General features: G+C 49.3%; 2 protein-coding genes across 9 annotated transcripts in view; one reads left to right on the top strand and one right to left on the bottom strand.

Annotated features, from left to right (window-relative positions):
* The first annotated feature begins 178 nt into the window (after positions 1 to 178).
* TP53I11 (tumor protein p53 inducible protein 11) lies at positions 179 to 24,212 on the top strand. Of its 5 annotated transcripts, none has more exons than XM_077180016.1 (7): positions 179 to 308; positions 16,775 to 17,144; positions 17,682 to 17,740; positions 18,292 to 18,340; positions 18,773 to 18,869; positions 19,417 to 19,518; positions 20,436 to 24,212. In XM_077180016.1, the coding sequence occupies exons 2-7, from the start codon at positions 17,016 to 17,018 to the stop codon at positions 20,567 to 20,569; spliced, it is 570 nt and encodes a 189-aa protein (XP_077036131.1). In that variant the 5' UTR covers positions 179 to 308; positions 16,775 to 17,015; the 3' UTR covers positions 20,570 to 24,212. The 5 variants fall into 5 exon arrangements, with proteins under 5 accessions (XP_077036131.1, XP_054491527.2, XP_077036133.1 ...); XM_054635552.2 differs by lacking the exon at positions 179 to 308 and adding an exon at positions 425 to 581; XM_077180018.1 differs by lacking the exon at positions 179 to 308 and adding an exon at positions 799 to 821.
* The window catches only part of TSPAN18 (tetraspanin 18), a 120,893-nt gene continuing 117,271 nt past the window's right edge, over positions 24,194 to 27,815 (bottom strand). For all 4 annotated transcript variants that reach the window (XM_077180014.1, XM_077180011.1, XM_077180012.1 and 1 more), the window contains one exon: positions 24,194 to 27,784. In XM_077180014.1, coding sequence (XP_077036129.1) covers positions 27,737 to 27,784 — 48 coding nt within the window. In that variant the 3' untranslated portion in view covers positions 24,194 to 27,736. The remainder of the gene's footprint in view (positions 27,785 to 27,815) is intronic.

Genomic DNA, 27,815 nt, shown 5'->3' with positions numbered 1-27,815 from the left:
CAGCACGATCGAGGCCCCACTTGTACCGCAGAGAAGGACCGGGACAGTGCCGCTGCCGACCCTCGGTAGCTCCAACCCGTCGGACATGAAGCGGTGGGACCCCCTCCGGCAGCTCCCCGACGGGCCGGGTGGGACAGGAGCCTTTTGTTTCTCCCATGGGATTTTTTCCATGAATGCCCCCGCCCCTCCTTCCCCCGCAGGAACCCGGCCCCGGACGCCGCTCTTTGTTCCCACGCGTCAAGATGCGGTCACAGGTGGCCCACGCGTAACCTGCACAGAAGGCACACGGGACCCAGCGCAGCCCGCAGGTAACGCAGCGCTGCTGCGCGGGGCCGGCCCGGGCCGGGCGGCGAGGCCACCCCGTCGGGCGGTGGCGGTGGCGGTGGCGGGTCCCGCCCGCCGTGGGCCGGCGCGGGCGGGGCGGGCGGGCGCGGTAAAGGCGGCGCCGCGCGGGGGCCGGGCTCAGTCTGGCCGCCTGCGGGCTGCGCGGCGCCGCGGCCGCCCCCGGACCGCTCTGCCCATGGGGCAGCAGAGCCGAGCCCTCGGGACTGTCCCCCGCCGCCGGGACCTGCGCTAGGGCGGTGAGTGCTGTGCGCGTCCCCCCGCGCCGCGGACTTTCCCCGCCGCCCCTCGGGGTCCCGGGGAACGGGAGCGCGGACGCCGCTGCTGCGCCCCGCGGGAGCCCGGTGCTGGCAGCCGGCCCCGCTTCCCCTCGCAGTCAGCACGGACGGGGGAGGGATGGATGGACCGACGGACGGACAGGGGCTTAAGGAGAGGGATCAGCCCTTGTGCTGGCTGCGATGGGACCGTGCCCGATCCGGGTAGGATGGGTGGAGGAGGAGGTGGTGGAGCGTTGTATCCTGGTGGGAGGGTGGCAGGTTGCTCCGAGCGTTGGAGGGACAGCAGCCGTGCCGAGGTGACGCGCAGGCGGTCCCTTGGCTTTGTGACGAGGGCTTTCCCCTGGCTGTTACTCGACTCAGAGGCAGGGGTCCGATGTCACTTCTTTCCTGGAAGTGCTCCGTTCCTTTCCGCCCATTCGGGAAGCGTCGCGGAGAACCACGGTCCCCAGATGAGTACTTCAGGTGCCTGAAAGGGGAGGCTGAGTCCTGGCTAGGGGGTCAGCCTCGGTGGCTGAGCGTGGGGTGGGATGAGGGAAGGTAGCACAGCTGTGCTCCCCGTGGGATGCAATCCCGTGGGTGTGCTCGGGAGCCCTGGCCGCAAGGAGGGCATGGCCATGGTGGACGGCGAGCTGCTTGGGGGGGATGGAGGGAGAAGGGCAGGGGGCGGGAGCCGCGATGCGGGAGGGAGCCGGGACAGACCCCCGGCCATCACAGAGGGGAAGGTGAGGAAAGCCAGCTCTCAGCGGGCTATGCATCCCCGCCAGAGCTTGCACATTCCTGCGTGCTGAGCGGTCTGCAATGCCTCTTACAGGGTCTGGCTGTCCCATCTGGGCAGCTTTGTCTAGAGCAGCAGCTATTAGGCTTCTCTGTTGAGTTCAGCTCCGACTGAGTAAACCAGGCTGAACAAGAAGCAGCGCCTTATTCAGCACCTGCTCCTTGCCCTGCCTCAGCGCTGCTTGGAGTTGGAGTTCAGTGAGCCTTTTTCTTACCTGAGCAAGGAACCTGACCCTCTTGCAGCTGCCTGAGAATCAGGGCTGCTAATGATTAAATTGGTACCATTTAATCCCCTCAGTCTGCAAAGGCTGGGAGTTACAAATGCCAGCAGCAACCAAAGCCTTGTTGACATTAGGGTACCACTAGCACAGCTAGCCATGAGAAACTACAGAGTGTGCAAGAGCACTGGCTATTCTGGACTTGGCATAAATAACTTGTTCAGTAAGTCTGTCTGCAGTAGAACAGTCTGCTGAATAAGGGCATTCAGGGCCTGTGGATGAGGAAAGTGATTTTTAAACAAATAAATAGTAGTTACAGTTCAAGCAGGGGAGTCTGCCCAGGGAGGAAATCTCCTAAGAAAGGTTTTGGCAAAACCCCAAAATAAACAAGGTCTTAAGACTCAGCATGAAAGCACCTCAACTAGCCCTAGCCTTGTCTCAACTAGTTTGCATAAATATGCACCTGATGAGTGCACAGCAGAGTGTGAGGGACACCATGAACCTGTGGTGTCCTGGTGCTCTCAGCAGTGAGGGGCTGGATACTGATGGCAGCTGAGAAAAGGGGGCACTTGGTTGCTTTAGTATATGTGTGTTCTTGTTCTTCAACTGCAGAGCAGAGCAAGGTGAAGGGAGATCTCCCATGGGTAGGTGTTTGTCCCAGCCAGGAGGCTGAGAAGGTGAGCTCTGCTCTACAGCCTCAAGAGAAGTTGGTCCTTTCTGCTTGTGGGCCTGTAGTTTTTATTGTAGTGGTTATGAACAGAAGAGCATCTCCAAAGATGCACAGCAAGGTGAGGCTTAGGGTGGCCATTGATCTCTTGGAGAACAAGGCACAGACATGCCCTCCCCTGAGGTTTTCAGTCCGTTTGGAGCTGCTTGGAAGCTGGGGTGTGATCCAAAGGGAAATGTTTTCCTATTGTTCTCATTGAGCATTGAGTGCTGAAGCGTGCAAAATGCCAGGAGTACATCTGCAGCTGGCGTTCACTGGTCCTGCAGCTCTCTGAAGGTCACCATGTTGAATAGTCGGGGCTGGGAGGGATGGTACCACAGGCTTGTTACAAATATCACTTTGAGCTGTTTGGATCATGAAATGTTCTGTGCGAAGTGTGTGCTTGGTCCTCGCCCAGTAAGCCCCCAAATTTCTGGTGAAAACTGCTAAATGGCATTAGAACACAAAGTGTACGTCCCTCTGACGCAGGCAGGACTGGCTGCCTTCCCACCGGGCTGCCCAGGAGGCTGCGTGTTGACCTGGGTGGAGCTGTGCATGAGGTGGGGGTGTCTGTCTTCTTAGTGCTACGTTTTTGGCTACAAGCTTTCCCTTGGCACAGGATAAAAGCACACGTGAACCAGAAAGATGTTGAGATTGTTTATGTTTGACTTCTGGCCTGGTGCCAGAGGGAACGGCTTGGTGACCTTGGCACTATTGGGACATTATTTATAGAACGTAGATCTTCTGGGTTTTGTATTTTTGATGTAGGAATGTGAAAATAAGTCTTGGGAGGAAAAGACTCAATGCTGGCCACAAAATACATTTGGATTTTTTCCAGAGCAGGAAAAATAACACTTAAGAGGCGACCAGGTGTTCCCTGTTCGCATTGCTTTCTGCCTTCCCTTGGAAAATATGGGTTTGGTGCTGTCCTGGAGATCACAGGTGAGCATGAGTTCACTCCATGTTCGAAAAGTTCTTGCTCAAGATGCTAAAAGATGTTAAAAAAGAAATCCAGCTATAACCAAAGACACTCTTGGGAGTTTACAAATGATAAATGACTCTCTGGCCTTCTTGGTCTTCTTCTGTTAGTGAAGTTGTGTTATCTGCAAGGTTTAGTGCATCTCCATGTGTTTCAGTGCCCATCTGTGGTGCTGGTTAGTGTGGCTGACCCTGGATGACAGATGGACAAGAAGAGGCTTGGATGTGCACAGGGTTTTACTGGAAGGCCCACCACACAGTGCTGGCCCCACAGCTCTGCCTCCCAGGCCTCTGGTGAAACCCCAGTAGCAAACTTTCCTTCTGGGTTTCACAATATGCATAAGTCTCTCATCCTCATTCTGAGCAGTGGGTATATGCTCCAATTACCTAAATCTGTAAATGTCTTTCTATCCCTCTGTATGCAAAGTAAGAACTTTTTGAGCATATTTGTGCTCTGGTTTTGATGGCGAAGCCCTTGCCTAGGCTGTACCTGACTCATTTATATCAGACTTTGTTTGGACCCTTACCCAGATCATCTTACAGGGCAAAATCAAGGACCAGAGTCTGTAAGAAAGCTCTGCTGCAGATTTATACTGACTGCTGCTCTCATTTTAGGGAGGAGAGATCCATCACCAAAACAGGGAAATTATCAAAACCATTGTAGTTGGGTCTAGTGCTGAAGGTTGAGCAGCTTCTGCTGATGTTGGTGGTCAGGAACCATGTGCTCACTTTCTTAACCTAAGGGGCCAAAATCAGAAGCCTAAAGCATAGGGACTGGTAGCTGGCTCCATTGATGCAGAGTTTCCTAGATGTTTTTGTTAGGGATTTGGATTAACATAATTTAAGTCAAAGGCACAGAGGAGAGCATGGGGAGAAAAGCAGTTAGGAATAAATCCGCGGTTCACTAGTCCGGTCTCCTGAGGAGTGGCATTATAGGATAAGTTGGTGTAGCGGGAGATGCACACAGGGGAGTGTCAGATAACACTGGCCACCTAATTATTTATTTGAAGGGGTTCTGTATTTTAGAGGGAGATTAGTGTGCAGTCCCCTCTGCAGCTGCCTGCTGCTGCAAACCAGAGAGGGAGGAATCCCTCCTTTTGGTACTAAAATTAGGCAGCAGCACTTTGACTGCATGGCCCAGAGGGGCAGGTGCAGGCAGAGCAGCACACAAAGGCTTGCAACCCTCTTGTTTTTAGCTGTATCCTGCCTGGGTTGAGAAAGTAAACAGTTTGAGTCTGTGTCAGCAGCCAAAAAAAGAGACCTGCAGAGAAAACCCACAAGTCTTCAGGAAACTTCATGGGTGACTCAGATGGTGTTTTTGTCTGAGTACCTGTTCATTCAGTAACCCACGATGGCAGCACAAGCACTTTTTGTGGTGGCGCCACCTTCTGAGTGAAACAGAAACCTCTGGTGTCGGATGCTTGTGGTCCTATAAGGACTTGAGAAGCTCTTTCAGCCAACAGATGTTGTTCCAGGAATTCCACTGCTGAGCCCTAAGATAATCCCAGCCCTTGTTGGTTGCTGCAGTTTCTTTCTGGGCTTCCAGCTAGGGCTGCTGCAGATGGAGATAGATGTGACAAAGAGCAGGCAGATTCCCACGGACATCTGTGCTTCCCATCCTTCCTGACAGCCAAGAAGGTGCCTTTAGTTCAGCCTTCCTGGCTGTCTGGCCCTGCCTTGCTGTGCATGGCATGCACCCAGCCAGGCAGCAGCCTCACTAGTGCCCCATACTGTGTAGCTGCAAAGCTGTGAGAGATGAGTGGGCAATGCTGGAGCACAGCCTGGGTGCAGACACTCTGCCATGTTTTATGGAGTCCTCAGGAAGGACTGTGTTGTGGAAATGGAGGACTGTATTGCCAGTCTTACGCAGAGCTCCAGGAAGCAGGCTATTTTCTGAAGAAACAAGATATCTTAAAGGTCCATGGTTTTAAGTCCCTCTTAGTCTTTCTGTTGGACATTTAATTTTAGCTGCCTGGCATGCCATTCACGGTAGATGTTTGGTGTATTCCAAGTTTGGTGTATTCCAAGTATATATTTGGTATAAACATGAGCTGCCTCCTTGTAGAGGGAGAGGGAAATTCAAAAACCACAATACTGAATCCAGGGGAGTTGGGTGGCATTGGCTTTTCCCCAACATTTTCTTTGTGGCCTAGGAAGAAAAGTTTATGTAGAAGCTGCTCAATACCAATAAAGAGCATCCAAGCATTACTCCACAGAAAGCAGAAATCTACCAGGAGTCAAAGGCTGCACTGAACAGGACCAAAGAATTTAGACCATCGGTCTGTGTTTTCTCAGGTTGTTTTCATGGTAAAGTGAGAGTAAAATTTAGCTGACTTTAATATCAGCATTGCTGGTGGAGTCTCTGTAAGTGCTAACCAGAGATCTGGTGTGCTTCTGAACAGCAGGCACCTATGGTGCATCCTTCCACCCTCCTGCCCTACTGCTCTGCCCAGTGCAACCGTTTTCTCCTTGGGGTGTTCTTGCCTTGTCTGCTGGCAAAAACCCATCGGAAATTCTTCCAATCCCTTCCATGAACTGTGACAACATCCACTGTGTAAATCTCTGGACAAGCAGGATGCATTGAGAGTTGATGGATGGAGAAATAATAAAGCAGTTGAGCTTATCCCCTCCAGCCAATTTATTCCCTGCATCACATCACCATGCAAACCAAGTGCCTGTCATTAGTCAAAGGACATGGGGGAGAAGAGGCCAACCTGAAACCCTCAGAGCCCTGGCTGCATGGAAATGACATTACAAGGGAAGGTGTTGACTAAAACCTGACACTTCTATGTCATGAGCTCTTCTAAGCAGGATCTGTGCTGTATGTTTGTAGACAGATGTATATAAACACAAGCACAGTAGCAAGGCACCGTGTGTGTATACACACACACACACAGAGTCCTGATGGATGATTCTGATATTACTGGAACTTGTTGTACCCAAGTGTCTGAGACTTAAAACTGAAAAAGAAGGGAAGGTCCTTAAACCACCTTTGATAGTAGAGATGAGACATCTGGCAATGCTGTGTTTTCCATGGTTACTTGAGACCTTGATTTGTCAGCACTGATGCTGCCATCATTTGGCTGCCTGAATCTCTCTGTTGCCTCCTTGTCCCTGGGGGTAGAGGAATCAAACAAAAGTAGGGAGAAGAAGTAGTCAGTACTACCTTTAACATTTTTTTCCTAAGACTTCTCTTGCATGTGCCAGGCAAGATGGAGAGAGCTCCTGCAGGACCTCTCAGTTCTCAAGATATCCTTTGTCACCCCGGCTGTTCATGCCACATACTGGTGTCCACCCCTTTGCCTCCTCTCTGCTATGGAAAGAGACATCTTGCTTTAGTTCCTTGGGCTGATGTGGGTCCTTTGTGGCTGTGACTATAGGACATAGCATCTCCATACCTCTTCTGGCATGTTGTTGTCCAGCTTTTTCATAATCCCAAAGTGTGGCTCCATGCTGTAAGATGGGCAAAAATCATACAGGGTTTGCCTAGGATCAGGAAGTGAAAAGTTCTCTGCAAGGATCTTGATCTTGTCCATCCATATAAAAGCAATCAAAAGCTAGTCATGCTCATCATCCAGACTCCTCCTGTGGTATATGGAAAGAGGTGAACCATTGCAGGGGATAATGCATCTTGTCCTAGAATGGGCACCTCTGGGGGTTGGCTCACCCTGCCTATTTCCGAGGGAGCCTAAAAGACGAGATGTACAGATTCAGGTTATAGTTGATGCTTCCAAACTTCATTCTCTCCACCCATGAAGTGCTTTTACTCTGGGCTGGGGGCAGATTGACTTTGTGTGTGCTCTTCACAGTACACATACACTGGTCTTTTGCGGAAGCTGGAGAACCTGTCATGCATTGGAGACATTGTCTCTTTCAATCTCCTTTATATGAGTTCTTTTTCCTGATGAAAGCTTTCTAAAGGGTACTTGTGTGCTGAATAGCCATTGTTGATAATGCACGATATGAAATCCGAAAGGAGGGCTCAGATTAAATGTCACGCACTTCACAGTCGGGGAATTCAAAGGGCCTTGTTGATCTGTGCATAATTGGGGGCTTGACAGCTCATGCATAAACAAACACGTGCACATCCACATACATGGCTGCATGCAGTTTTCCCCTGACTTAGCAGCACATAAAAGCAAAGTCGGGTGGGTGAGTTCCAGAGGGGTGGGTGCTATGTTCGTAGGGAAAGCCTTTGAGTTCTTCAAGCCTCTGACTTGAGAACCACACTGGCAAATAAAATCACTTGTTGTTAGTGTGGTGGGCTTCCTTCCGCCTTCCTCCCCTGTGCAGCTCTCTGCTGAGCTGTGGCTGCTTTGATTTTCTGCATCTGTGTTTAATGTGACCACGAGAATCTTCTGAGAGTTTCTGGTGTGCGTAAAGGCAGTATCTATGTGACGTTCACCCCAAGCTTTCCACAGTGCTTTCTCCCACCAGCAGTGAATGAATACAGAAAGAAAAAATCAATTTCATGCTAAGCTGGTTGTTAGTCAGGCCAAGAAGGGCATTTCTGCTTCTGACATGTTCTGTGTAATGAACCAAGTGCGACTCAGGAGTCCACAGTGCAGGCTGAGGTGTCACGACCTGGCACTGGTGGGGTACAGTGGCTGGGCTGTTGTTTGTAAGATGTCTCCCCTACTGCACGTAAGCTGTATGATCTGTGGTAGATTTACTTTTCATATGCATCTGGGAAAACTAAGCTCTCAGAGGTTTAATGACCCAGTCTGGATTTTTATGGAAGGAGCAGCAGTACTGCCTAACCTGTAATCTAATAGTTTGGCTTTCAGGTTTCCTATTCTGCATGTTGTGCTGTAGTTCTGTTCCTAAAAACAGCTGGTTTCACTTTCAAGTGCCTCATTGCAGGAGAGGGGGATACTCATGGCTCCTCCTCGTTCTGAGGGATGCTATGGAACAGTGCTCCACAGAGGTGTCCCTGTGCACCACGTGTTCCCCCTCTAGTGGGTTGCTAGAAGTTTCTTTCAATTTGTTTCACCACCAACTTGTGAATTAGCAGAGCTTGTGCTAGCTCTGGCAGCAGCTATTTAGAAGTTTTCCTCTTCTAAATCTGTCCTCCTAGCTCCTGTTTGCCCAACATGGGGAATTTTGCATCTGACATTCTTAGCAGTAACCTGTTGCTATAGAAACTGCTAAGGTGTCAGAGGGAGATTTTTGCCAAGTTGGGATGGGCTATCAAGTAGTTGAAGTATGTGTTTTGTTGGGAGGCCTTCTTCATCATGTTTTTGCTAAGCAACTCCCTGAGCCTGTCTGCATGTCTGGGTTTATTTAATGTCTAAGGAGCCATGAGGGAGCAATAAACCCAGAGTTCTAATTGTGTATAAATGAACAGGAAATGTTGGCAAATTATTAGGGGAGATGTGAGAAGGTGTTCCCAAGCTGCAGGGATGGGTCCAAGTGGTGTGTAGGTGGTAGTCCAGGGCTGAGAGGTCACAGGTGGTATCAGTCCTCAGGGCAGTAAATGGTTGACCTAGAAGCAGGAGTTGAGACTCCAGATGACATCTCCCAGGAAGGAGTCTGGCACAAGCTGCTCCTCTCACCCTTGAGACCAAAATACATGTGAACGCCAGCATACATGGTTGGTCTGGTGGTCTGAATTCTCTTTATTAATCAGTCAAGAGATCATGCAGTGGGACCCAAAGTAAGTGCACACAAATCAACCCATGTCTCTTATTTGTGTGTGTGTGTATATATAATATATATTTATATACATACCTTCATGTACAAATACATATATTTATATGTATATATATGTACATTTATATTTGCTTTATTAATATATAACATTGTTTATAAATTAAATGTATTTATATAAATAGTAAACCTTTATTATTTTATCCAGGATGAAGATGTAACCATGTGTATGGGAAATGCTCTATAACAGGGCTGTTAGTTGCTTGGGCCATTTCATATCAGGCTGGATCTACAGAACTTCTGTGTCATGGAAGGAAACTTTATTGCTTGTACAATGAGAGGTGTGAGTCCTATGAGTGCCTATGTGCCTGGGACTCAAGAAATATCCTGGCTAGACCAAAAGGCAATCTTCCTGATTAATGCAAATTTATTCGTCTGCCCTTTTTCCTCCCTATTGTGTTTGCCTAGACTGCACATCTGGTCATATCATGACAGACTATGGAGATGAGAAACTCTTTGTTTTCTACACAAATGGAATAAAATAATCTGATGCTGTTGGGCTGTCCTGCAGGAGTTGTTCTCAGGCTGGGGCTGCAAATTGGTCCATGAAACTGGTTGGGAATCTGCTTTTGCGGTTCTGGAGCGGAACAGGCTAATTTCATCTTCCATTTCATGGTTGTAGACATGTTGAGAGTGAATAAATCACAGTGGTTGCATTGTGCTGAGTAAGTCCCAGGACTGCAGATAGAGAACTAAGGAGGTGTAGATTATTGTCTTTGGGGAGGGAATTCATTGAAAATGGCTTTGAAATCACTATTTCAGTGACAGTATACAGATGGATGTTGTGCCTGTATGTGGCTCAGGGAACTTAATGTCCCAAATTGTAGTTTCTTAACAATTTTCTTTTGTGTTCTGGAAAAGGACAGAGGTGCAGGGAATTGTTGAGAATAAAGAGCATTGGCTTCCCGGAGCATTTATGAAAGTCTCTTGTCAGGTGCTTGGGGGCACAGTAGAAAGAAAATTTGGGGACGTCTGAGGTTGTCAGGAAAAGAAGTGCCAAGAAGCTCCATGTTAGTGTGAAGGTTCAGTGTCCAGCAGTGTTGTGGATAAGCACTGTATGTATGGACTCCTCCCTGCTCCTCCCAGGGTCTTTCCATAGAGTTCCTTTGAGCCTCTGCTATACCTCAGGTGCAAGGCAGAGGAGATGAAATGCAATTGCATCGTAGTTCCTGTAAAACTGGCTTGTATTACCCTGTTTGGTTGAAGGGCTTTCCTAGCTTTTTAAGCTGCTCTTTTTCAGTAGCAAGGGTTGATTTACTTGGGTGGGTTGGGTTTTTTTTGTGTGTGTTTCTGTGTGTGTGCATATGGGTTTTATTTTTCCTTCTAATGTTTCCCTGTAGAAATCGTCTGCAGGACAGATGGCCTCTTAAGCTTCTGGGGCTGTCTCTCACAAACACCTGTCTAAGGCAGCTGGGAATCAAAGAGGAATTCTCCTCTTTTAATGCCTTTAAAGAAAAACAGTACCCGATCCTAGTATGTCCTAGTATGTCCTACTTCCCTATCTCTCTCTCCATCCTCCCAGCTTCCTGGGAAACTTAACTGCTTGGTTGTGGCCATCTGTTGAGACAGCAAGGGGCTGGGTGGGGAGGGGGCAGCCAGAGCCTTTGGGGAGAGCTAGGGCAGCTTTGAGGTGATGGATTGCTGTGGCTGGCTGGGCTGAGAGCCTCGGTGGCAGAGAGAAGATGATGCAGGGGGTGGACTTTTATGTAAGTAACACAGATGAGAGCTGCTGAAGCAGCTGTTGTACACCGTTGTGCTTGTACCTTACATCCTTTGTATTTGCAGCCAAAACACACCTCAGCAGCCAGGGCTGCTTGAGAAGGCAGGGTGGCGTGGCCAGGCTTGCACATGCGGTGTGAGTGCATGTGTGTGGTAGCTGAAGGGTGAAATCTGTTTGTCCCCCATGGCAGCGGCCCCCTGAGCCCGTACAGAGGGGCCACGGTGGGGCCAGGTGTCCAGCTGGGCACCCATGGGGAGCCTGAGCACATGCAGCATGTCACAGGCTGCCCTGCCAGCTGCTGTGAGAGGCAGACAAGCATTTCTCCCCTGAGGTGCTGCACAGGCTTGCACGGAGGGGTCAGTGAGTTGCTGCAGGTGGTGCTTGGCAGGCCAGCAGGAGAGAGGTTGCTGTGTTTAATTATAGCTCCCATCTGAGAAACTAGTAGAGCAACAGAGCTTTTTTATCCTGTTCTGGGGGAACTGAGCACTTTACAGGTTTTGATTGCTGTATAACACATCCTGCAACACAGACAGAAACTTTCCTGTGCTCTCTGCAAAAGGAAATTTGAAACCTATGGGCAATAAAATCCCGGAGATGGGCTGTACCTCCCCGATGCTGTGGGATAAAGCCAACAGTGGTTCTTCTTGGGGCAGGATGTTTGTACAGCCCCAGGGAGCTTGGGGGCAGGAGCTGCTGCACACAGGGGCTGCAGAGGAACAGTGTGCAGGAGGGTGCAGGGGCTGAGCCTGCTTGGGCTAAAGCAACCCTGAAGCAGACAGAGGAGAGGATGCATGGAAAAGGCTGAGCAGACTTTGGATGTCCTTTTTTGCATGAAGTGGTGACTGAGTAAACAATGCAAGTTAACTCTTTCTTCCCCAGCAGGCTGCAGAGGACTCCTTGTCCCCTGTTGAGGGGTGATGCTGGCCGTATCCATTAGGTCTGAGGTTGCCAGAGCTGCTGTAGGCACTGGGTGCCACTGCCTTGCAAGTGGAGGCTTCGTGGTCACAGGCAGCTCTGCACCTCTCACAAACAGCTTTGGAAAGCCCATCCAATGGTGTCTGGCCATGAGATGTGGTCAGCCTGAAGGGTGAGCTTTAGATGGGCCTGAGGCTCTTGGTGCATTGCAGATGGTTTGGGAGATGGTCTGGAGGCACCAGTAAAGCCAGTAAAGATGGAGGCACCAGTAAAGATGTCCTTTGACCTAAGGATCTTGCTTTGCATTTTCATAATTTAGGGGCAGGGAATCTACTGCCCAGGCTTGTAGGTATTCCCTAGGGATGACAGTCTCCCTGTGCCTTTTAGAGTTGCTTGAGGAAGCAGCTCCCTGTGCCTTTTAGAGTTGTTTAAGGGGCTGTGGCAGGGCTGGGGATGAGCCTCTGTCAAGACATGCTTCCTGCTGGTATTGCAAAGAGCCTTCTGTGCTGAAAGGGCTGGTGTTTATGTAGGAACAGAGTCCTGTGCACCTGGCTTGTTACAGGTGAGAAATCTGAAGTCTCCATGTTGCTTAGGGGGTACAGACTGTGCCAGACAGAGCAGGAGCAGCCGCTGTATTCTGCTGCTGTGGTGGCTGAGTGCTAATTGTTTTTACTGCCTGAGCATCAGGTTATTTTTGGCTTGATCAAGTTTAATTCCCAGCCAGCTGCTGGTAGGGAGGTTCTAATAGTCTAAATCTCCATGCTTGATAGAAATCTAGGCAGGGAGCTGGTTTGGTCACTGTGGGTTTGGGATGTGCAGTTGCAGAAATACAGGATGAAAATAGCTATATTTTGGTAATTACATGGGACATGGGGAGTTCTGGCTCAGGGTCTGCTGCACCACAGGCTTCCAGGGGAAACTCTTGCTAGGCCATTTAGATAGGATGCACAAAGATGTTTTGTGACTCTCAGGTGTGTTTTTGGGTTAGACATAGAGAATTTACCTCATGTCTCAGGATTTCAGAGTCCTGAAGTGTCTGAGGTTGTTTATGAACACGTTTTAAGAACATAAAAGTGAGCAGACTGAACCTTCATGTGTGGTGGGAAAAAAGGAGTCTTGGGTCCCATGGGATTAGGCAACAGTGTAATGTTTGCAAGGACCAAGGTACTTGGTAGGTCTGTGGATCCTGTCCTTAATCCACCTGTGTTTCCACTGCCTCTCCTCTTTAATGTGAGCATGTGTTTGAGCCCAGGCTTTCTCAAAAGCTCTGTGGCTGATGAGGTACGGGGTCCAGAGTAGCTGCTGTGGACCTGGTACTGTCCTCAGCAGCAGAGACAGAACTGGCACAGCCTGGAGGAGCACCAGAAGAGCTGGACAAATCCATTACAGCTGCTGGGCCCTTGCAAGAGAAATGCTGTGGGTGTCAGCCCATTTGTGAGGGCCACTACAGCACAGTGACCATGGTGGATGCCCCTCTCATATGCACATATCCTTGTGCTGCTGCAGTGCTGGGGAACTCCCCTGGGCTCTGCTAGATTGCTCCCAGAGACCTCCAGTGTTGGAAAGGGACACTGCCTCTGCTTCCTACTTAGTATTGGTTCTCATCCTGTGCTCTGTAGAAGATGGCAAGGCAAGTGTAGGCATGGCAAGTGCCCTGTTGGGCTTGATATCCACATCCAGTGCAGACATCCACTGCACCTTCTTGGATAATTCTTAGGTATAACAAATCAAAGCAGACTCAAGATGTTGAGTTGTCTTGGACATACTCACCTGGGAACTCTAAAACAGGAGAGCAAGAATCCTCTCCCTGGCCTGAACATGATAGAGCTGAACAAACTGTGTCCAACTAATATGTATAAACATTTCATCGTCCCAGCTTGGCTCTAGTTTCATACTCTCTTCCTCTGCCTGCAGATTGGAAGTGCCACCAAACCCTTGGAGTGAAAAGTTCTGTAGTGCCACCTCTTTAATTCAAAGCACCACTGCTTTGTCAGGTAAAAGGCTGCACTGTGGATGACAGTGCCATCCAGCTTAGCAGTAGGCAGCATCCCTGCTCCCAGGGCCCTGGGGAGCCGTGTCCTCCCAGGCAGGCAGCTTCCACCCACGAGCAGTCAGGCTCTGGCTGGCAGGAGCCGTAGGCAGTGAGCTCCGGGTGCTGCCGGGGCAGGGTCTGGCTCTGCGCTGCACGGTGGGCGCGCAGCCCTGGCTGCTGCAGCACCGTGGCGTGTGCAGTTGAGTCTCCTCTCTCCCACGCTGCGGAGCTCGCCTCTCCAGACGCTGGGAGGGAAGAGCTGTGGAGGTGGGAGAGATTGAGCTATCGTTGGTGTGGCACCAGCGAGGTTTCTTTGCACCACTAAGCAGTAGCTATCAAAATTGAATGCAGTATGCTAAACAGCTGAGCAAGAGAGCTGACACTGAAAGGAGCCTGCAAAGAAAAGAGATCTAGGAAGAAAAAACCCTCTTTCAGCTGCACATAGGCACTGCCCATCACAGAGAGCTGTGGCAGGGAGTAGGAATTGCCTGTTTATGGTGGCTGATCTGCACAGTCCCTGGGATGCTTGGAAAAAGGATTAAGGAGGAGAGACTCGCAGGAGAAAGAGGAGGTGGAGGTTTCCCTTTGCAAACTCACAGGCTAATAGAAACGATCCTCTAAACTGTCAGTGTGTCAGGATGCATTAATGTAAGTATAATGTTTTCAAATCCTCAGCATCTTCTCTCTGAATGTCACTGAATTAGCACTAATTGCATTCATTAGCTCATTAGCCATTAATATTCAGCATCCGTTAGGCTGGCTCTGTCTCTGGCCTGGGGGGTAATGAGATGTGGGACTGACTGCGGGGCCGTGCCTTAGCTGTGCTGTAGGAGTGTGGCTTTATGCACCAGATTGTTTTATTGGCATTTGTGTCTGGCCTGTGTTGTCCCGGCTCTTGGCCAGTGGCTTACCACAAATTAGTGAAAACTCTTAATGGGAGAGCAGTGTTAATGATGATGTGGATAAATTTCCACCAGCTCCTGCCCTGAAAGCAACTGGCGAGACAAATGATGAAGGCAAATTTTGATCTTTTGGCCTTGAGCCAGTTGCTAAACTGCCTCTGTAATCACAAAGCTATTCAGTGCAGTCTTCATTGGTGAGTCATGGAGTCCTACCTTTCTTTGCTTCTTGCTCTCAGGAGAAATTATCTATTACTTTTTTTTTTCTCCCTTCCCTCCCTTCCCTCCCTTCCCTCCCTCTGGCATTTCTGACCATGAGGCCAGAGCAGGAGGTGTGGCCATCAAGCTTCCCCTAGCAAGAAACCAGGAAAGATCCAGAAGTACCAGGATGGCATGGCCAGCACACTCAGTGCCCCAAGTCCTATCAAGACCAGCAAGCCTCAGGTCTCTTATTCCTGAGGGGAGCCAGTAGGATGCTCCTGCTTGGGCCCTCCCTAACTTCAGAGATGTGGGATGGCCTCAGAGAGAGAGAGAGGAGCATTCACCACAAGACTGTTGCTTCACGATTGGAATGGATGGCTTTGATCAGAAAATTCTGGGCTAGAAATGCCACAGCAACATGTCTTCTCTGGTTTCAGCACTTCTGGTGGGAAACCACCTAGCATCCAACCTTGTTAGTCTGGGTCAGCCAGGAGCAGAAAAAAATTGCAAAAACTGTAGCTAGTTAAAGAGGTTGTGCTTTTCTTTTAGACACATCGCTCTGTCTTTGGCCTGGATTTTGTGTGCAGATTATCTAGATTTGAATACACACAATTTATTGTGACAATTTAGGTTGGCAAACCCCATACATGATAAATCTTTCAAACTTTTCTACTGTCAGCTACCATTTGAGCTTCCTGCCTCAAAGGTAGACCTGAGTATACATTCTACCTTCCTGCTGTGGTGGTGTTTTCCAATTCTGTTCCAATTCTGGAAATATTTCTAGATCCTGACTGCTGCATCTGGCTTTGTGCTGCCTTTCCAGGAACCTGGGCTTAGTTATTCAGTGGAACAAGAGCAAAAACCCACGACCAAAGAAGCCCTGCTACAATCCAAAAGAAGTACCTCCAAAGCACTGGGTAGCTCAACTGGCTCACTGAAAAGCACTTTGCCTGATCTGCTGAAAGGATCTTATTAAACCCTTGGTCATGGGGCTCACCTTTTGCACTATCCCAGCAAGACCTCTTAACTTTGCCTTAAAGAAAGAGTGACATTGGGCACTTGCAGACAGGACTGGCTGTTCTTGTCTGAACAACCACAGGGAAGGGTTTTCCTTTGAGAGGGAAATCCCTCGCAAAGCACTGGCACAACATTTGTATGCACAGTGCCAAAATAACTGTACCTCGTTTTACTACTCTCCAAAGACTCGTGAAATATTTAGACATCAGCATAAATTGTCTCCTCCTGGGGCAGCTCTGGGAAGGCTCAGCTGGGGCATGAGCCCTACACTTGCTTGGGCTGGATTAGCTGTGCTTGGTGCCTGGGGGAAATTTCTGTCGGTCTCTGGAAGGGCCAAGTGGCAAATGGAAAAAAGTGTTTGTGTTTAGCTGAGCCAAGATAAAAAGATGACAAATTGGAAGAAAAGGCTTTCTGAACTGAGGGTTTCCAGGGTTTTATGTTTGTGGGATGAGGCTGATTTCATGGGACTCAATACCTGCAGCTTTACACATGTCAGGGCAGAAGTTATCTTTTTCAAGTCTCGTTGTCTGTATTTACTTATCCCAGATAGTATTTGCTGTTTCAAATTTCCATTATTTCCCTGAAAGCAAAGTGAGTATCTTCAGGGAAAATCATGCCTCTGGCTTCTTCTGCTCAGGGGCCAATATGTTGTTCTGGCACGGCCTGGGGGCTGCAGCATGTGAGTGGGGGAACACACAAATAAGTAACTGATACTTGTTTGGGGTTTGACCTGAAACGGCAGCTGAAGAATGTGATGTATTGAATGGAAAAAGGAAAAAGGCCAAGAATTACTTAATGATTTTAATTCCCCTAGTCTGAGACACACTTAATTCCCCTAATCTGAAAAACAGCAAAGAGGTTCTATTGGGCACTGCCTCATGCTGGGATAGACAAGATTATGGTTTGTAGGTCAAAAGCATTTCTAACTAAATGTCCATGCTAAAGCCGCTCTGCTCTGAGTTTTTTCTTTCCCTTCCCATGGCAGATCCTGGAGACAGCAGGATCATTCTGAGATGAGCCACCTGTAACTGGGGCCGGCCTCGTTTGCCAGGGCTCCCTGCCCCGTGAGGATGAGGATCCATCTGCCAGCCTAACAGGAGGACCTTGTGGCGGCGGTTGTTTTATTTTCCCCAAACGTCGTGAAATTTCATGTGACAGTGCCAGCCGCTTCCTGCAGCCTCCCTGTGCCCCTGGCAGCCAAGGGCTGGTGGGGCAGGGCCAGCACCATGGCGGCGAAGCAGCCCCCGCCGCTGATGAAGAAGCACAGCCAGACTGACCTGGTGAGCAGGCTGAAGACACGCAAGATCCTGGGCGTCGGCGGGGAGGATGACGACGGCGAGGTCCATCGCTCTAAGGTGAGGCCAGCAGAGAGGAAGCCCATGTACACTAATGGTGGAAAAGGGACCTTCTGCTGGGCAAACCAGGGTTTGCCCATCCATGTGGTTTGGGTAGTTACAGCCAGGCATTGTGAGCATGTTCACATGAACATGAACAGCTCTGGGCAGTGTGCACATGACAGCAGGACAGATACTGTAACACCCTGAGGGCTCTGCAGGAGCCTGTGCGCCATCAGGAGCATGCAGGTGATGTGTGTGAGGAGTGAGTTCCCCTCTTCCATAGGTAAGAGGAAACAGGAGTTAGTGTTGACCCTTCCTCAGCTGCATGCTGCAGGTGCTGATCCCAGTAAGGGAGCATAGAGGCTGCAGCTCCTCATGGAAATCAAGCGGGTGTTGGGACCAACAAGTCACAACTGAATCCTTTGTCTTCCTCCTCTTTCCAGCCTTCTGAGATAAACTCCCACATGGGATTAGATATGTGGTTTTGGGCTGCTGAGCACTGCCTAAAGACTGGGGAAGGATCTGCTTAGCTTGTGCCTTTCATTTGAATTTCAGATTAGCCAAGTACTGGGAAATGAAATCAAGTTTGCAGTCCGGGAACCACTGGGACTCAGGTAAGGTACTGGATCACCTTGGAGCTAGGTCATCTGAGGCCCCTTGGCCACAGCATCCCTGCCAGCTCTGGTTTCTGACACCAACTCTGCTGCTGTGCCAGCATCACTGCTCCCTGCAGGGGCTTCTTGCAAGCTGTGGAACTAGACTAGCTCTGCAGTCTTCCCCCCATTAATGAGCCTGAGGCCCTCAAGTTCTTGTCTCATTGCATGTGCAGAGAACTACAAGGGCTGTGTGGGGCCGAAGGAGCTCCTGTTCTACTGTGTGACAGAGTGGTGTGTCCTGTGGGGACCCTGCTCTGCACCATCCTCTTGGCAGGGTCACTTCTCTCCTTTGCTTGGGTGTGAAGGAGGAGGCTGGTCTGCATGTTGAGGCTGAAGCTAGTGGGATGTGGAAAGCTGAGTCCTTCCATGGGACGTTTCTGGCTGTCTTGCTTGTGCATAGGGGAAGGATAAAGGGGGAATGAGCAAGCAGCCAGAAATGCTTTGTGAAGTATGAGTGATGGGGTCACCTCCAAGCTCATGCTGGGTTCTCTGTCTTCCCTCTCATGCAGGGTCTGGCAGCTTGTTTCCGCCATCATGTTTTCCGGGGTTGCTGTCATGGTGAGTGAGGGACGTGGTCCTCGCAAGAGCCAGCTCCTGACTGCTAAAGGGGTGCCCCAGCATGGCCCTTCAGTCCCTGGCATTTCTGTTCCTCCCCTGCCTCCAGCAGCTCCTACCGCTTTCTCCTGCAAGGCCTTTGCCCTCGCCGTGTCTCAGTAACGGGCTTTGCCAACAGTGTCCTTGCCAGTTTGTTCCCATTGCAAGTCTGTTTTCATTAGAAGGGCCCATAAACCAAGGAATGGCAGCCTTGGTCACAAAAACCAGCCATGCAGCCGATAGTTGACATGGTGATATTTCTGCGCCTCCTTAATTGCCAGTTTCCTGGCCAGCGGCTCCAATCCCCCAAGGGCCTGATGCTGGAGCGCTGCTGCCCAAGAGGACGTGTTTTGGTGGCCAGTTCAGGTTGCTGAGCTTCTCTCTCACCTCTGCCAGGCCCTCGCTTTCCCTGACCAGCTCTTCGATGCCATCTTTGAGGAGGAATCGGTGAGCAGCAAGACTCCCATCCGGCTCTATGGTGGAGCCCTCCTCAGTGAGTGCCGTACCACTGTACTGGGGATGCCGCTGCCCGACAGAGTAAGGGGACAGGTGGCCAAAACGGCAGCAGGTGACAAAGTCCGTGCCCAGCCGGACACCTGCTGCAGCTGGAGAGCAGAACATCTGCTGTTAGCAAAGAAATTGCTGAGGGGTACTTTGAAAAGCTTGGCTACTGCTGCTTTTTCCTAGCAGGGATTCAGGTGTGCTGCAGGTAGGGTAAGAAGGGCTGTGCATGCTCCGAATCCCTGGGGAATCACCCCATGTACCCCAGCAAAGGGAGCCTGCAGGGGGGCCCGGGGAGGGGCGCTGGGCCGCAGCTGGGGCTCCACGGGAGCGGCAGGGGACATGGGAAGGTGGCGGCGTCCCGGGAAGGGCTCAGGAGAAGGGGGCGAAGGACAAGGAGGCGCGGGCAGCTGGAGATGCGGTGTGGGAAAGGAAAGGGGCCCGACCCGCGTCCTGCAGCGGCACCGCGCGGGGCGGGCGGGAAGCGCGGCCTGGCCGCTGTCCCGGCCCTCGGGCAGCGCGCCCCGCTGTGCCCGCAGGCATCGCGCTCATCATGTGGAACGCCCTGTACACCGCCGAGAAGGCCATCATCCGCTGGAGCCTGCTGGCCGAGGCCTGCTACTTCACCGTGCAGTTCCTGGGTGAGTGCCCGCGGGCCGGCCGGGACGAGGAGGAGGAGGAGGAGGGTGTGAAGACTCTGCGTGGTGGGAAGTGGGGATGGACGGTGGGTAGGGCAGTGGTGGAGCATGTTCCCTGCCAGCTGCTTGCCTCTTTTCTCCCCCATGGAATAGCCTCTGCCCTGAGCTGCTCCTTGAACATCACCCTCTGACAATTCATTAATTTTTCTCCCTGCAAATGTCCTGGGCTTCATAGCCAGCACAGGTCATTGCTGGAGCAGGCTCCCTAGATGCAGGGTCTAACAAGAAAAGATTTTAGCAACCTACACTAAAAAGGGGGATGTTTAGTGTTACCCAAACAGAGCATAGCATTTAGCTTGTTTCTAGGGAGCTTATCTATATTTAACAATGGAGGGGGTTCTTGTATGTGTGTCTCCGTAGCTCAGTGTGTAGCTGGTTTAGATACGAGCTATGTGTTCGTGGCCAGAAAAGAGAGGTATTCAATAGAGGCAATGTGTGTGGACTGTGCATATTTTGTAGATGCTCCTAAAATTGAGAAATGTTTATCAGCACAGTTCAAGCCACAAAGCAAACTCAGGAGGATCTGACTCCCAGATTAATACCTGAGCATAATGGAAACTCACATCTGCTTGAGTGACTGTTTCAGGCTGCCTGAATGTTTGAAAGCAGGGTTTCTGTAAGGTAGAGCTCTGGGGTCCATGGCAAGCCTCAAGGCTGTGACAAGAAGCTAGTGAAGAGCCTCTGCCATGGGTTCACTGTGCATGTGAATGAGCCTGAGCTGAAAGCTCCTGTGCTTGCAAGGCTCAGCAGTTCCTGCCAAAGCCCTGCGTTAGAGGGCAGCAGAAAACAGCATTGTGCTATTTGTCTCCTTTTGGTTTAGCATCACCAACCTCTGCCTTGTCCCTCTCTTTCTTTTCTAGTTACCACTGTCTCCCTGGTTGAGAGTAGCCGGATAGCCACAGGTGCCGTGCTCCTCCTGGTCAGCCGAGCCCTCTTCATCCTCATCAGCATTTATTATTATTACCAAGTTGGACGTCGTCCCAAGAAAGTCTAATTCCTGGGCTTTTTTGTTATGGGAAAGGTGGGAGGGGGGAGTTTGTGTCGGTAATTTTGCATTATAATTTTTTTTTTGTTTGTTTTTTTCTTTTTGGTTTTTTTGTTGTTTTTTTTTTGTTAGTCCCTTTTGGTTTTAAAGTAGTTTCTTTCTTTACCGGCATGAATCAGTGTGTAACCCAGTGCTGGTGGCATTGACAGGTGAAATGGGGGGAGCAACATCAGTGGGACCCCCCAGCCCCTCTGCAGGAGGTGAGGAACAGTGGGGAGGAAGGCTCAGGGAAGTGTATGGGCCTGGCAGGCTCAGGGAAAAAAGCCAGTTTTCTAGGGGGTACTGGCTGATGGGATCACAGGCTCTGAACCCACTGGAACAAAGCACAAAATAAGGCCAGCATATTGAAACCAAATCCCTGAGGAGACAGGGCAGTAGGACAACCTACAAAGGATCTGGCTACTCTACTTGGTAAGCCTTGCACCTCCCCTGGTTTACAGCCCTTTCCCCTTTTAGCAAGTACTGACTGTCCAGTAGCCAGGAGCTGGATGGGGTCAAGTTCAGTGCTTTGCAAACAGCTCTTCTTTCCTCTCTGCTAGAGGTGCATTTTTGTGTAGTTCATAGTTTTGCACCAGATGCTGTGTAGGGCTTGGCAGGAGATGATACAGCAAAACAAGAGGGAGAACCCTCGTTGTTCCTTCTGCAGGGACAGCACTGGGAACAGTGGAGCAACTTGAATTACCAGATGCGAGAAGTGAAGGAAGCTATTGGAAATAGCCCATTAAGCACAAAGACATCCCCTTGTTTGGGGTGTTTCATGAAGTTTCTAGGCTGGGGTCCTGTCCCCTTCACCCCAGAACACTTCCTACAGTTGAAGCTTTACTGATGGTAGTAGCAGTGGTGGGTGTGCAGTAGCTTTATCTGATGCTTTAGTTGAGCAGGAGCTGGAGTGCTGTTGTGGTTAGCACTGGTAAGAGCAGAGGACTGTAACAGTAAGAGCATCTGCACAGATGCTTGGGTCAGTGAATAGCCTCTTGATGTGGACTCTGGCTGTGGGAGATGCTGTTCCCACTCTGCTAATATCTGCATCGCATCTCTTCTGACCTTGAGAAGAGAGGACCAAAGTTTGTAGCATTAAGATATTTAATATTTAACTGAGATGAAGAACAGCAAGGAGCGGAGCGTTGATGGCAAGGACAGACTGAATGTGCTTTAGTACTCACTAGCCAATTTCTCCAACATCTCCTGGGCTTGACAGCATTGCCTGCCCTGCTTCCTAGTGCTTTCCTTGTGGATTATTCCTGTCCACAGCTTGAGGCAGCATTTTTTATTCTCCATGGGACTAAAGCCAGAAGGTCTGTGTACAGGATATGGACTTATTACTCATGCACTACTGTTGACTGGATCAAAGCACGCCCTGGAATATAGCTGATGTTCCAAAATCCCAGTAGAAAGATTTCTACACGAACAGGACTGCTTGTGTGAACAACAGTCCTCAAGCCACTGGTAAGACTGGGATCTACAGCTATTGCTGTTTAATATCTTAGTAGAGTTAGAAGAAGGTAGTGGGTAGTTATTGTATGTTGTGTTAGTGCTTTTGGCATTTAGAAGCAGCTGCATAAGCTTGGGACACTGTGTGCATTGTACTTACTGGCCATGCAAAATGTCTGACACATAAGAATATTGGAAATTGTTAAATCAGGAAACATCACAACTGTAACTTAGTTTTTTGCTTAATAAGTAAATCAAATGGAGAGGCAACATCCAACAGCAGGCTAAACTCTGGAGCCTCACAACAATACACGCTTGTCAAGCTGCTTTCAGCACATCCAAAAATGATACTGAGCAAGTAAAACGTTTAATTAAGAGGAGTGTTCCTGTTCAGAGGGAAGAGTTGGGGTCTAAGAGGCAAACCTTTCCCTGTGAGGCAGATAATGATCAAATGCAGGCTGGAGAGGATCAGAAATTAGACCAAGTGGAGCAGCATGCACAGGAGCTGGAGCATGGCATGCTGTGGCTGTTGCTCTCCCCCTGTGCATCACCTGCATGGGCAGCTGCAATGGCCTCAGTGTGGCACTTTGGCTGTAGTTGTGGGTATAGGTACGTGAAGCTTGATTCTTTGTGTTTTGGGGTGTCACATGAATGTATACATAGACTGATGGTTGGTTTTTGGGGGGGTGGGAAATTATGTTTCCAGGACAGACAAGTAAAACCTACCACAGCAAAAGCAGTCTTACAGGAGAAGGAATTGGGGGGGTCTTCTTCATGCTGCCTCCCATCTGTGTTGGCCACAGGTCCCATGAACTTAGTTATGACTTGAGTCTGATTAGTGTACCTTAAAATGTCATCCCATAGGTGAGAGAAATGAGTTACTGCACTATGTGAGAGTAGTACTCCAAGGACTTCTTGATGGTTAGATCAGGTAGGAGGGTGGGGGAAGCTCTCCAGGGTAGCTTTAAATAAGATAAGATTAGATTAGATTTTTCTGGTTCCCTGATTAGCAGCTGCTTCTGCAAAACTTGGAACAGTCCTCCACTTCTAGGTTTGCTGGTCAATGGCTTTTCTTGCTCTAACATAGAGCAAAGCCTGGGGGAGTGGTCACTTAAAAGATTTCATGCTACTTGGTACCCAGTCCTGAAAGTGGAGACATGAAGTTGGATTGTTTTGATGCTTCTTTCTCCATCTTGGTATAAGTGGACCATGCAGAAAATACAGAGCTCTACACCTCCTCTACAACTAAGCTGTGGTTCCTGGCATGTCCCTTCTCAGCAGCAAGGTGCTGCAGGAGAAACATTGCCAGGCCCACTGGAGGTGGTGAGTGTGTAGCAGGTGAGGCCTGGGAGGGAGTTAGGGTGGCTTGAGGATGGAGGCCAGGCAGAGCAGCTGCATCACTGCCAGAAACACCAGCTGCACCTGGTTGTCTTCACTCTGTTGTGGGTGGGGAGAAAGGGAGGAGGATGCCACACCTTTGTGCAGAACTGTGTCCCCAAGGGTGGAAGTGCTGACATCACAGCTGCAGGTGGCAGTTCAGAACATAATTTGGGATTGAAAAGCCTGAGGTGTCACTTCAGGCTCGGCTACTGATCTACTGACAAAAAAACTCCATCTCCACAGGCCTCAGCTTCCTTATCTGTTACATTGTGAGAGAGCCTTGCACCGATGTCATCTCCCAAGGGAGACTGCAATTGAACTTCCTGCATTTGTACAATGCTGTGCAGGACTGGGGGTCTGTTCCCCAGAGAATTGTGCTCTAAACAGGCACAGGCCAGGACTTAAAGCTGACCCCCTTTCTCTGCCAGGGATGGACCCAAACCATTGCATTCACAGAGCCCTCACTTTGGAGGGTGAAGAAAATTCATCGTTCACATAACTCCCTACATCATCTTATTTGCATCTAACCAATATTTGGCAAACTGGAGCTGGTGACATAGGAGAGGCTCTGTCTGTCCTAAGCTGGCCTCTTTTCTGGTCAAGGGTTTTTACTTGGGAGGGTGTGGGTGGGGGGTGGTGGTGCAGGGGAGAATAGGACACTTCAATTTATACCTCATTTTAGCTGCTGTAACTGAGTTTATTTCTCCTCTGGTAAGAAAGTGACTGTACTTAACACCAAGCAAATAGTGAAAATTAAAGCTGTTTCACTTCACTGTCACAATATCTTTCTTTTATTTTTTGGGGTTTTTTTAAGAAATGCACACAAAAACCGTGCAGAGAGTGCTTCAGGCTTGTGTTCTGGTTTATATTACCAAAAAAAATTTCCTTTCAATATAAAAAAGCATTACAGTAGGGAATACAGGATAAATTAGCTCCACTATCTAATAAAAAGAACATTTACATTTTTTTAAAATATATTTCAAACATTATTTCACACGCAGCCCTTTTCCCAGGCATTTGTGACAGTCATTGGAGCATTAAATAGCAACCAGGAGGCAGAGATGCTGAGAGGGGCTGGGGGCTGGCCCAGGCTGGTCTCTACTACTCCCTCCAAGGTGCTTGGGCCATGGTCACAGTGCTACAGCAAAGGAGACGGCAGCTCCTTCTGCTCTCCAGCCTGCTCAGAGTTCTCCAGCCAGCAGTGACTTCAGCTTGAGCCTCTGGCCCCAAAATACTCACCAGAGCTGTTAAAAACAAATACAAAAATACAACTGCTTCTCCTGCCTACAGTTCTGAAAACTACTGTACCACAGAGGGGACAGCCACGAAACCAAGGGACAAAACCAACAAATTTACATGCTTTGCCATACAGTGGGAGTCTGCTTTCTGGGCTTGCTTGTTCATTAAATACCCCCAAGGAAATTCCTTCTGCATGTTACCAACTGCTAAAGATCCCCTCAGACTTGCACATATCTTTAGAGCTATCTCCAGTTCTTGTTTGGAATTGCTGCCTGGCCTTTTATGCTGTGTTCCCAGTGGCACATGAGCCATCCTGCAGAGAGGATTTGAAGTCTTCACACAGCAAAGAGCAGTGGGGGATCAGAAAAGGTAGAAGAGGAGAAACAGCTGTGCACAGCCCAGAATAACAGATGAAGAAGAGATCCTTTTGAAGATACAGGGGACTACCATTAGGGAGAGAGGGAAAGCAAGAAAGCTAAAAACAGACAAAGCAATGAGTACAGAATTAGGAAAGCCAAAGAGAAACAAGCCAGCCAAGATCATACTTCAGGCATGTATATTTAGTACTTAGTGCTCTGGCTGCTTTGGTCTGGTTCCCCCAGCTCTAACAGGTTTTTTTCTCCATGCCACTGGTGGCAGAAAAGGCTTTAAGGCTTTTTTCCCCTTCAGCCACCCACCATGCACAATTAAGGATATTTGCCAGCCACGCTCTGACCTGAGAACTCTCCATAATAAACTGAAGGGAAAGGAAAAACTGGAGACTGGGGGAGGCAGGTCTGCTTCTTTCGATCACCTCCAGCCAAATTACCAACTCTGCTGACAGTTTTGTTTCTTCCCTGGGAATTGCTGTCCCAGAACAGTCACTGACACCAGCTCCTGAGGCAGAAGGAGAACAGATAAGCTTGCTTTCTGCTCAGCCCATTCTCTACAAGACTGGTAGATGGAACAGATTTTTCTTATCTTAAGTGCAGCACCTGCTGTCCAGGACAAATACTGCTGGGTTTTGGCTAACACAACTGTTTTTCTTTATTAAACAACAGACCAGAGATTAATGCTAAAATGCCTCATTACAAGGAGGTCCAGAGGGAAATAGTTCTGAACAGATTTCCAGAAAGTTTAATGTAACATCTGATGCTGCTCAGCAGCCCTGGCAACATATTTTGTTGCTCGAATATGCTGACTGCAGCATGGGGGGGGCTGCAGCTCTACCTGCCCAGCCCTCTCTTGCCATTGAATAAATTGTTCTCAAATGAAGCTTGGAAAAGCTCCTAATGCCTCCTTCCTGTTCCCTAGTATCCTGATTCCCCAACCTAGATACTTAGCCATAATGTTTGTCTGTTGTGATCTCAGCTTTCTGCTGCTTTCCTTCCTTGCCTGTAGTCTGTGCAGTGCCACCGGGAGAGCTCAAGGGACACAGCCCCAGGGATCTAAGGCAACAGCCAGAGGATGAACGTGCTGCTGCTGAAAAACCTGGGCACAAAGTTTAATGCTCTGCTCCTTCCTTGCCAGAGATTACAGCTTTCAGAGGAGCTGACTTGAGCCTATATAAAAGTGCTCCCATAATCTGAGCCTATAAAATCTGTAAAAAGACCTAATCTAAACAAGAAACCACATCCCCTTCTGTCATTCCCCAGGTAAAATGAGTTTGGGGTCAGGGAGTAAGTGACCAGATGAACAGTTAAGGCAACATGGATTGATGATTCCAGATGAGAAACCAGTCACCTGTCCAAGTCAATATCCATGACCATAGCAGCAGCTGGAGCAGTGTGGCTGCACACAGGATGTTCTTGGATCCTGCCTGGGGTCTCCGTACTAGAGCTTAATCTCTGACCAAGGTCCAGTCCCAGCCATCTTTCTCAGGTTCATTTCCAAATGATTGAGCAGGTGACATGTTAATTAAATACCAAACTATCTCAAGGGAGGAAACACTATCAACTAAAACAATTCTGACTGGATTACTTTCATCATGAGCTGATGGGAGAATCTCAGGGGAAATTCTCTGAACAGAAATGATTCCACCAGACTAGTCCAGGAAAACAGCATGGGAGTGGTTGACAAACTTCAGCCTCTTCAATCCAGCACCATGTCTGGACCTCCCCTTAAGGCTGGAAAAGCATGCAGGAACCACTGCAAATATTTATGCTAACAGAGCACCACAAACCATTTTTTTGCAAGTATCAGAGGAAACGCAAAGGCTGACAAGATTTACACAGTATATCCTCCCTTCTCAGGAAAGCAACAGTATCAATGATGCTTGACCAGAGCCATTCTTTTCCCCAGGAGATGGGAACATAGCAGGGAACCATTTGGTCTCTTTCACAACAGTGAACAATAAATCTTAGTAAAAACAGAAAGGTAGGCACCAAACTCTCGACCCTCAGGCAGCCTTAGCTGAGTCCAATTGCTAAGTTAAATCATGCTGCCCCTGCTTGGAGTTCCAGAGAAAAGCCAGTGTCACTGAAGTGCTTGACATCTCTGACAAGTTTCACATGATAGGGGCAATGCTTCCACTGAAGAATGAGTGTTTTCATCCTGTGGCTGGGAATTAAAGCCAGAATCATGCAAATGTTGACTACACCTGCTTAGACAAGCCACCACTGCTTGTTTCAAACCCACCTGGACAGTCAAGCCAACCTGTTGCCTTATGCAGCCCCTGCATGTCTGTTCTTGGGTCCTTTGTTGTCTAAAACACGATGAAGTGGTGAATGTAGGCTCAGCCTGGTGTGAGAGGCAGCTGTGCTGCTCCTCCCTCACCCCCACCAGCTCCATCCATCTCTAGTGCAATCGGTGGCTCTCGGCTCCTGCTCCACGGTTGCTGCGGGTGGCTCTGGGCAAGGGTCCGGTGTACAGTGTAGTGCACATCACCTCAAAGTTCCAGCCCCTGAAGTACAATCCTTTTGGTCATTCATATATTACAACCCTCTTTTTTTCTTTTTATTTTTTTCTCCCTGTCCCATTTTGTTAAGAAAAAATAAAGTTTTTTTTGGCGTTTTCAGGTTTTGTTTCTTCAGATTTTCCTTCTTTCTTCTGAGCATGTGGGGAACGTGGTGGTTCATGGGCCACTTCTTACTGGATCCCTCGAAACAGACACATAGCGAAGATCATGGCAAACAGCTGGGAAGAGGACGGGGAAGAAGAGGGCAGA

This window comes from Agelaius phoeniceus, chromosome 6, assembly GCF_051311805.1.
Source record: "Agelaius phoeniceus isolate bAgePho1 chromosome 6, bAgePho1.hap1, whole genome shotgun sequence".
NCBI lineage: Eukaryota > Metazoa > Chordata > Aves > Passeriformes > Icteridae > Agelaius > Agelaius phoeniceus.
This window is presented reverse-complemented; position numbering and strand designations above follow the sequence as displayed.

Coding starts and splice junctions, on each gene's coding strand:
- TP53I11 (XM_077180016.1), top strand. CDS start 17,016: ATGGCGGCGAAGCAGCCCCCGCCGCTGATGAAGAAGCACAGCCAGACT. Junction 18,341..18,772: donor TTTCCGGGGTTGCTGTCATG/GTGAGTGAGGGA, acceptor CACCTCTGCCAG/GCCCTCGCTTTCCCTGACCA. Junction 18,870..19,416: donor CTATGGTGGAGCCCTCCTCA/GTGAGTGCCGTA, acceptor CTGTGCCCGCAG/GCATCGCGCTCATCATGTGG.